Source organism: Artemia sp. Qi Xiang Cuo, chromosome 18, assembly GCF_049724085.1.
Source record: "Artemia sp. Qi Xiang Cuo chromosome 18, ASM4972408v1, whole genome shotgun sequence".
NCBI lineage: Eukaryota > Metazoa > Arthropoda > Branchiopoda > Anostraca > Artemiidae > Artemia > Artemia sp. Qi Xiang Cuo.
Genome location: NC_142811.1, coordinates 46,404,280 through 46,415,072, shown reverse-complemented (window position 1 = coordinate 46,415,072; position 10,793 = coordinate 46,404,280). Strand labels below are relative to the sequence as shown.

At 35.8% G+C, this 10,793-nt stretch overlaps 1 protein-coding gene across 1 annotated transcript in view; it reads right to left on the bottom strand.

Moving 5' to 3' along the window:
* Positions 1 to 213: 213 nt before the first annotated feature.
* The window catches only part of LOC148941561 (SPRY domain-containing protein 7), a 28,056-nt gene continuing 17,476 nt past the window's right edge, over positions 214 to 10,793 (bottom strand). Inside the window, exons 4-5 of the mRNA XM_089103961.1 lie at positions 8,011 to 8,113; positions 214 to 2,061 (exon numbers count right to left, since the gene is read on the bottom strand). Of these exons, the coding sequence (XP_088960087.1) occupies positions 1,958 to 2,061; positions 8,011 to 8,113 (207 nt within the window). The 3' untranslated portion in view covers positions 214 to 1,957. The remainder of the gene's footprint in view (positions 2,062 to 8,010; positions 8,114 to 10,793) is intronic.

Genomic DNA, 10,793 nt, shown 5'->3' with positions numbered 1-10,793 from the left:
CTTGAACATCAGCCACGACTTTATTTACTTTTTTGGCCGAAGTTGGCCAAGGGCCGTCAAAAGAAAGAAAATTCAGGAAGATTGGAATCATTTATTTGAAAATTCTTACAAGTATAGAAAGAATCAAAGAAGGCGAACGGATATAATGCCTGAAAAAAAAAATGTACGCTGTAATTTTTGCATGGCAGTAAGTTTTGGCGGGATGAGTTTGAGGGATCCTTAAAAAATCACATGTATATATGAAATAAGAGTTGGTTAAGAGTGATTTCGAACCGATACTAGGCAAAGAGTTTGCCTCGCTAGCTTTTTGAGCCAATGTTTCTTTTGATGTCAGAATTCACTAAAAAGTTCAGGTCTTCAGCCCTCATTTCCCACATGCGGAGCTCTAGTTTCCAGACCTCATTAATGGGGCCTTCAATTTGCACGGGCTCAGCTATTGCCACTGAAACTGAAAGCGCCCTTCCTTCAGTCTTCGCATAATTACTGTCCACATATTTGAACTTGGGTCACTTAAAACTGAACCTTGTGAACAAAATAAAGTATAGAAATGGTTAAAGTCCTAACGTCATTCAAAGGGAAATCCCCTGAATTTTATTTATAGTGACAATTTTCAACGTTAAAACAGCCTACCTCTATTCTCATAGATTCTAGATACTTCTAGAAAAAACCCACTTCTAGCTTGAATAGTTCAGTTATTCATTCAATGCTAGTTGAAAGACGCCAGATTTTTTTTTAGATAAAAGAAGATACCTAAAAGGAAATAAGAAACTTAAAAGTGCTAAGCAAAAAATATATTTGAATTAACATTTAAAAAAAAAAAAATATAAATGAAATACTTCCGGAATGAAAAGACAACATCAATTAGAATAGCAGTCAAAGTTTGAGATCCGAATCCAGTGTGCTATACCTGAGCAGACTTGATCAGTTTACAACCGCTAAAGATGAAAAAGAAGAAAAGATACCAGGTAAACATAACAAATTTTAAAATATGTAGAGCTGTTCCGAACAAGCCTTAGTCCAGTTTGAAATTTTATAAGAAGAGCAAACTATAAGTTTTGAAGAAAACAAAGATTACGTGTCTTCACATTTCTCTTACTCTCTAAAACTGGCTCCAAGATTCATTCCATTGGAATAATTGGAAGACAACAACAACAAAGGGCTTTTTCGCCTTTTCAGATCCCTCATCCATGGCCTTTTTTCACCTCTAGCATTCGACACTTAGCCAGGGGGAATCAAAATCATCAAGTAATTAATTAATTTAGACAGATATCACCCCTCTCCTCAATCAGAAACATATGCCTATTGTACGACTAATCATTTTTCAAAATTAGAAATATCGATATTGAAAATCCTTCAATATGATATCTACCTTAGCAAATTCGCCAGAGTCAGCGAAAAAAAAAGCTTGAAAACGATCTTTAATATTCCCCTAATTTTTGTTTAACTTGCGTTATATTCTCCTAAATTGTTCTGAAGACCCAACCCTTGTCGGCATAATTGGAAAATTATAGCTGAAAAATTTGTTTATCGTTTTCGATTATCAACCCTCGAAGTATTTTTCAAATTTTTTTGGCTCAGTACATTCATGATCTAAGTCGTTTTTATAACTAATTATTTCCTTAACAAACAACGTAGTAATCCAATGTTTTCAAACCGCAGATTTGTCAGGAGGAGTTATTTTTAAAATCTGGGAAAATGTACTTGTGCCTTTTTGGTATATAACGCAACAGAAATAAAAGACTGAGAAATAAAAAACAAATTTTAAGCCTGGAAAGGATGTCAACAGGCCCCAAATTCCCCCCTTCCCCAAAGATTTCATTTCTTCTCATAAAACTCAAAGATGTTGCATAACTAGAACCAGTGTGTTGGGCTGCACAACCGGTATCGTTTCTTGCTTTTCGTTTACAACTTTTGCATAAAATTTCGCAATAATTTCAACTTAATAAACTTGATAATACTATGCTTCAAGAATTGATTTTTCCGCCATAATTTCGCCATATCCCACGGGAGGTTCTTGCTGGAAATTGCGAAAATGTGTATCCAAAATTGCACCATCATCAACTAAAAGAAAAACTTAAATTAAAGCTTTGAATGCACAGGGACATGCACAGTGGCACAAGGTTTGAGGCACAGTCCCAAGATTATCCATGGCATTCATACATTTTTTTTTATAGATTATTTGTGGCATTCATAAGTTTCTTCAGTTCCCAATAAAACAGGAATAACTCTCCATTTTTCGCTGTTTTGTCGAGTTACCTCATAGCCCTAATAAAGTAATGGATACTCGCACACTCACTAGTAACGCTACTGACAATTCACCGCATCACCAGGCTGTCTAAAGTCAACACAGCTGTAACTTTTGTGCTCCATTTTACCCTTTGGAGAGCCTCTTCACTCTTTACCTCCTCTTCTGACTTTGAATGAATGCTGCTTTATTAACCAAAATAGCTATCCCTACCACAGGTACGCCGTAATACAGTTAACCCAACAACTACAACAATTATAAATTTAAAAGCCCAAAACCTTATTTCAAATTGATACATCAACTGTTATTGATGCATCGATCGATTTGAAGAGATTCCGAATTGAGATGTGTCAGTGTGTCACCATATATTGAACAACTGTGTCAAGGTATATGTACAGTCTAAATTCTGTCAGATTGGTCCTTCCTCATTGTTAGATACCAAGCTCAAGAAGCAATTTCCAGACATGTTCCTATATAAATGCAATTTAAGGATTTAAGACTTGGGCGGGTATACCAAACCTTTGCATGTTGGAAAAAGAATGTAATAATGAGGCAGCATTTTCAACCAACAGCCAACGCGAAAGTTCCATTTTAAATCCTTGTCCTAAAGTACCCCAAATGTTCTAACTATTTTAATCTTCATTACTGCGGAAGTATGTGAATTTTGGCTATCAGTTTTTTGGCAGGCTAAAATCACAGAAGAGCTCTTAATCTCAATAACCGTCAGGTTTACACGTTTCAGGTTTACAATTTTGTTCATACTATGAGCATTTTCGGTCACTGGAATCCCTGAATTTTTCTAAACGGTGAATTATTTTTACTACCCGTTTAAATTTTTATAGATAATTAATTAAAAAAACATTTTCCAAAAAATAAGTTTTTCAAAGAAAAGTAAAGAACTCCATTAAACCAAAAATGAGCAAAAATAAAATCAAATAATCTACCAAGTGTGAAACTACCCCAAATCATAATCGATAAATAAATGAAACCCAAAACGAACAGAAATTACAATAAATAACCGACTCAAACTCAAAACGAGCAGAAATTAACATGAGTAGGGCTCAAAACCCCTATGCCTTCCCTAGGTCAAAACATAATTTGCACCTTACTGAAAAAATATAAATGTTTTTACTTTTATAACTTTAATTAATCAAATAATATTAACATTTTGATAACTAAATATCAGTATATGTATATTAAACTGACAATTCATATTCATTGTTATTGTATTCAGCAAAGTATAAATTATTTTCTGGCCTCGGGAAGGCATATGTGTTTTGAGCCCTACTCATGTTAATTTATGCTCGTTTTGAGTTTGACTCGGTTATTTATTGTAATTTATGTTCGTTTTGGGTTTTATTTATTTATCGATGCTGATTTGCGGTAGTTTCACGCTTGGTAGATTATTTGATTTTATTTTTGCTCATTTTTTGTTTAATGGAGTTCTTTACTTTTCGTTGAAAAACTTATTTTGTGGAAAAAGCTTTTTTAATTTCTGTTCGTTTTATATGGACATAGGCTTTTCAGGGAAAAATAAAATAATACTTATAATCTTTTCGTTTTTTTAAGACTTTATAGTTTGGCCTGCTATTTGTATGCTGGAGAAATATTTTCAGCAATTTTTAACAACATTCACCCTTTTAAAAATCTGGACAAAAATAGTAGTGTTTAATTTAGTTTCATACCTCCTATAGCTGACCTAAAATAGTAAACTTGATACCATTCGCAAAAAAATCTGTTCACTTTCTTTGATAGCTTGCATAAACTTAGGCTATTTTGATTTGGTTAAATTTTAAGAGCAAAAGAGGCCCCGAAAGTTTGAACATAATACCCTCAGTCGTTCTTGGGATACTGCTGAGATGCCTTATTGAGAATTAGAATTAAAACAGTGCATTGCGATTTAATCTTAAGATAACATTTAGTTTTTATACAAAATGGGCAAATGGGAGGGGGATTAGTTGCCTTCCAATCCCTTTCGACTATTAAAAAGGGCATTATCTCTTTCTATTTTCAATAGAGTGAGCCCTTTTCGAAGTTCCTACGACAATTCCTTCGATACAAAGTGCCCTAGTCTAAAAAAAAAAAAAAAATATATAATAATAACACATTGTACCCACATGGATCTTTTCTATAAAAATGTCAAGCCTTCCAATCACTTTCGACCATTAAAAAGGGCACAAGCCCTTTCAATTTCCAATCGAATGAGCTCCTTTTGAGTTTCTACGACAACGCTTTCTATAAGCACCTTATACGCCCCCAGGACATAAATTACAACCCTTGCCCTGAGGGCTATGAGGGGGGCTGTCATCTTCAAAGACCTAATTTAACTTTCAACTACATTAAGCAAAACGGCTATCTCAAAATTTTGATTGGATAAGTTTGGCGAAATGGTGGGGATGAGAGGGGCGTTAGTTGCCCTCCAACCACTTTTATCTGTTAAAAAAGGCAATAGCCCTTTCAATTTCCAATCGAATGAGCCCTTTTGAAGTTTCTACGACAACGCTTTCAATAAAAAACCTTATATGCCCCCAGGGCATAACTTACAACCCTTTACCTGAGGGCTGGGGGTTTGTCATCCTCAAAGACGTAATTTCCAGAACTTTCAACTACGTTGAAAAAAATTGCTGTCTCAAATTTTGATTGGATGTGTTTGGGGAAATTGTGGGTGTGAGAGGGGGGTTAGTTGCCCTCCAATTACTTCCGACTATTAAAAAGAGCACTAAATCTTTCATTATTCAATCAAATCTTCGCTTTTTTAAGTTTCTACGACAACACTTTCTATAAAAACCTTATATGCCCCAGGGCATAACTTACAACCCTTGCCTTGAGAAAATGGTGGGCGTGAGAGGGGGGGGGTTACATGCCCTCCAATCACTTTCGACTATTAAAAAGGGCACTAGCCGTTTCAATTTCTAATCGAATGATTGCTTTTTGAAGTTTCTACGACAACAATTTCTATAAAAAAAAACCTTATATGCCCCCAGGGCATAACTTACAACCCTTGCCCTGAGGGCTGTGGGGGGAGTGCCATCCTCAAAAACATAATTTCCGGCCTATTTAACTACGTCGAACAAAATGACTATCTCAAAATTTTGATTGGATGTGTTTGGGGAAATAGTGGGTGTGAGAGTGGTTTAGTTATCCACCGATCACTTTCGACTATTAAAAAGTGCACAAGCCCTTCTAATTTCCAATCGAATGAGCCCTTTGTGAAGTTTCTACAACCCCACTATCTATGAAAACCTTATATGCCCCCAGGGCATACCTTACAACCCTTGCCCCGAGGGTTCTGTGGGGGTTATCATCCTCAAAGACCTAATTTCTAAAACTTTTAACTACGTTGAACAAAATGGCTATCTCAAAATTTTGATTGGATGTGTTTGGGGAAAAGGTGGGTGTGGACAAGGGGTTAGCCTTCCAATTACTTCCGACAATTAAAAAAGACACTAGCCCTTTGGATTTTCAATTAAATGAGTCCTTTTTTAGGTTTCTACGACAAAGCTTTCAATAAAAACCTTATATACCCCCCAGGTACAACTTATAACCTTAGCCTGAGGGCGGTGGGGGGCGTGTCATCCTCAAAGATATGATTTCAGGACCTTTCAACTACTTTGAACAAAAATGGCTATCTATAAATTTTGATTGGATGTGTTTGGATAAATGGTGGGTTTCGAAGAGGTGGTATTTTACTTCCAATCACTTCCGACTATAAAAAGGGATTCAATTATTTTAATTATCAATCAAATGAGCACCTTTTTAAGTTTCTGCGAATACTTTCTATAAGAACTTTATGTACCTCGAGTGTGATACTTAAACCGCGTGCCCGGCGTGCTGTGGGGGGGGATTGTCATCCCCAATGACCCAATGTCCTTAGCTTTTAGCTACATTGAAAAAAATTGATATCTAAAAATTGGGATTCGATGTGTTTGGGGAGATTGTGGGCGTGAGAGGGGGGTTAGTTGCCCTTCAATCACTTTCGACTATTAAAAAGGGCACTATCCCTTTGAATTTCCAATCGAATGAGCCGTTTTTGAAGTTTCTACGACAACGCTTTCTATAAAAATCTTATATGCCCCCAAGGCTGTAATAAAGGGTATTCCTCAAAAACATAGTTTACTATTGGAAATCAACTATATCGAAAAAACTTGTTTTCTCAAAATTTTAATTGGATGTACTCGGGAATTTGGAGGATGTGTAAAGGGTGTTAGTTGCACCCTAATCACACTCGACAATTAAAAAGGGCACAAGCCCCTCTAATTTTCAATCGAACTGGCACTTTTCGAACTTTCTACGACAACTCCTTCGATACGAAATGCCCTGGTCTAAGACCAAGAAACCAAAAAAAATATAATACACTGTGCCCACATTGTTCTTTACTTAGGCAGCGCTATTGCGCTGCCCAAGATATTAAGAAGCTTGGATTAAACAGATTCCTCAGGGTTAGTATGGAACACATTAGAATTAATGAGTATAATAGGCTAGTTAAGTTGCTAAGGCTAGGAATAAGTGAAGATGAAAAGGTGATGTTGAGTAACGAAAATATTGATCAGTAGACAGCTATTTACCTTGGTAGTATTATTGGCAAAGACGGTGGGAGCCGTGAAGATGTTAAAAGTAGAATAGCCAAGGCTCATGGTGTTTTTTCACGGTTGAAAAAAGTTTGGAAGAATAGGAAGATAAGTCTGCAAACCAAGATTAGAACATTGGAAGCTCCCATGATGAAAGTGGTCAAATATAGTTCTGAACCATGGGCGCTCCGAAAAACGGAAGATTTGCTAGATGCTTTCTAGGACATTAACGAGAGAAAGGTTGAGATGACCAGGGCACGTTCTGCGGATGAAACATGACAGATTGCCAAACATTATCCTTTTCGACCAACCGTCTAGGGCTAAACGGAAAGCAGGTAGTCCGCGGTTGGAGTGGGAGGATGTCGTAAAGAAAGATTTAAGGGAAATAGGAACTTCCTGGGTGGGTATAAAAAGGGAAGCTTTGAATAGATTGGGATGGAGGACGAGCGGGCGTAGCTGTTTTGTTCTCAGGCGGATCGCTGCAGCGGTGAGTTGTCAGTAGTGGTTGTAGTCGTATTATAAGCTAGTTTTGTGTAAATTTATTGATTTTGTTTGATGTTTATTTATTGATTATTATTTTGTCTTTTGGAGCTGTCTAGGGGTTACGTAATAAGCATCATATCTTACATCATTCCAAGAAAACAACATAAAAAAACTAGCAATGAACATCAGTCAATAAAAAAATTAACCAGGAAGGCAAAAAAGGATGAAATGACTAATCTTATCTGATGGTCTTATAAATATTAGTGCACTGTAAAAAACCCATCAGTCATATGCAAGCAAACTGAAAAGGAGAGAAGACTAAGGAAGTAGAAAAGACATGAAAAAAAAACCCACAAAATATCAAGCTTCTGAGTCTTCATTAGGAAAACAAATTTCGCCAAAAGTAGCATACGATATTTTCCACTGAATCAATAGATCTTAGAACTCAATTCCACAAAATAATTCATTCATAAGCCATGGCATTTTAGCTGCAGTTGAAGAGTACTTTATTACATCAAGAAGGCTATTATAAGAGCAAACAGGGTATATACAATTGTCCCATAGCTGAGAAGCTAAATAATAAATATTATTACTGGGAGCTATGCATTCGGGTCACGCATTTGGGAATTTCTTAGCAGAGAAGATACAAAATTCTCCGTAAATATCACCAAAGTGAATAAAATAAATACAAAAATTATTAACATAACTAATTACCATAGAATGCAGGAAAAACAGTTCCACGGATTCCACTGATTGGACATTCCATATTCTTACCATTCAAATAAAAATTCAGCTGCACATGGTCGTAAGCAATACCCTAGAAAATAGAACATAAAATTAACCGGGATTGCACTTGAAACAATTTCATAAGGCCACAAATACTGTGCGAAAAGACTTTAAAAGAGGGAACGCTATCATAGACACAAGTTTCCAAGTTAAAAAAGGTTCCGCTCTGATTTCATGTATACTATTTGCAGATATCTCAAGCCAGCTACACAGAAGCCGGCACCCTACTTATGAAGCAAGATTGCATTTGGAGTAAAGTTCTTTGTTGTATGGGCTAAGGACCTACATAACTGGTAATAATCTAATTAATTGGGCTGCTGTAGTCAAACTAGATGCTAATTGACATCAAATAAAGAAAACGGTATAGGTTTGATAGTCTAGTCACACTATAGATTGCATAGAGCTTCTTCCTCAGGGAAACAACGTTCGTCTTCTCTCCTTTGACAGCACAAAAGCTCTTGATCGTTTTTGGCATGTCGGTCTTCTTTGCCAATGGCAGAGCTATGGAGATGATGGACTGTTTAAGGTCCTTTATGAATTTCCTTTGCAACAATCTTAGAGAGTTGCCTTGGTGGTTCCATTTTTAAGGAATACAAACTGCAAGCTGGAGTCCCTCAAGGAGACGTTCGAAGCCCAACTATCTTTGTAAAGTTTATCAATGACCCGAGGGAGATAACTTTATGAATACACTTATTTAATTTCATTAATGATGCTACTACTCCAATTGCAATTCCTAGGCACGCGATCCAAACGAACATCATTTTAAACTTGAGTCTTGTCTGCTGAAGACTGAGGTAGGTCATTGAAAGGTAAAAATCAAAATTCTCAAAAATTGTTGATTTTGAAGCGAAAATTGCGAAACTCTCCAGATTTTATCTTTAAAGGGAGTCAATAATGAGGACGCTTTTCGTCTTCAAATACTGAACTCCGAACCTCATGTAAGATAAAGTGTAAGTAAGATGAGGTCACCTTGCTCCCAGAGGCTAGAAGTTATCCTATGATTCAAAAATCTTTTATCCAATCAATCGATCTCCCCCTCATATGCATCTGACCAGTTACTGAATGTTCCTGCCTTTTTTCTGGAATTGACCCAAAAGTTCATTTTGCTCCCCTTCAGAGAATCCAAAATCGAGGAATCAAGAGTGAAAACATCTGGCAAATATGTCATCAATCTCCCTTAACCGTTAAATGAGGACCTTGGCATAGTGTCAGTGCTGGTAATTAATAATGATATGCACCAGCTTCATCAGAGGAGCTGTCAAAGCTAATGCGTAACAGAGCTAAGGTGATAAAATATGCTTGCTATACTACTACTCGTATCTACCGTAGGAAGCTCTCACCGCCCAGAAATGCCTCAAAAAGAGCTTTGTTCGACGCACTTTTACCATGGGGGATGAGTCCACGACGCAAGATATCCAAAGGAACCTTCCCTTAATTATTTTAAGAGAAGGCATTGTGAGTATTCAAATATCAGATAAGATAATTACAGCACTAGCAGCATATCACCAGTGAAGGCATTTCGTCACCTGCGTAAATATGATCAAATAATTCTTATATGATGTCTTTTAGAAAAATGTCAAACTTGATCATACGCTAATGCATATATAACTTTCCATTTCGTATTTTTGTAATGTAAATAAAAGATTCTATAGCCATTAACCACTGTCACAAATATATATATATATATATATATATATATATATATATATATATATATATATATATATATATATATATATATATATATATATATATATAGCCCTATCCAAAGCGACTTTCCGATTTTGCCCCCCCCCCCTATCTGAAAGCAAATTTGCTAAAATACATAGGATAAAATGTATTGGTTGATTATGCATAAGGTAAAATAAACAAAATTCATCGGAGTTGAGCCCTCCACCATTGAAAAGATTAAAACCACCAAAAATCAAAATGCTGCTAACGGTTCTGATTAGGGTTATCTTTATTTGAGAATTAAGGTATAAAAATATAAACAATTACCACTTTCAAAACTGGATATGTTGGATTGTGACTTTGATATAGAGTTAAAAAGCCACTTATTTTTGTTAAACCATTTAGCTGCAGATTTGTATATATAAAAATTAATATTAACGCAAGCACCATTTTATAATTAGTTGCATTGAGAGGTTGAGACAATGTGAATGCTTTCTAAATGGCACAAAAATCAATACTTACACTGGGCGAAAATTAATGGACCACATACCTTAAAATTGATTTGAACATAAATAGAAAATAGGCCTACATTTCATAAATTAAAAATTACTAAAAAATTAAATCCAGTCATAACAGCCAGAACTGGACTAAGCCACAACTAACTTTCATGGACTTGAACTCAATTAGAAGCCAACTACTGAGCCAACTAGAATAATCCTCAGACACTTCTGACAGGATAAATGAACTTTTCAGGACCCGATCCCCTCTCACACCAGAAATCTTAAGATAGTTTTCTTTTTACAATTTATTCAAGATTTTCCCTAAAATTTGTATGTTTCGTAATTTTTTCTAATTTCATGCCACCCAAAAGGGTTACAGATTTCAAACCTAATTCTCATACGTCCCTACATCACAGCATATCGTTTTGTAGTTCATTCAGATTTTTTTCTTCGGTTTTTTTTTGTGCATGTCAACAAACACAGTCTCGTTTGTTTAGACCATTTCTTGGTCTAACAAACGAGTTAGACCAAGGAATTGAC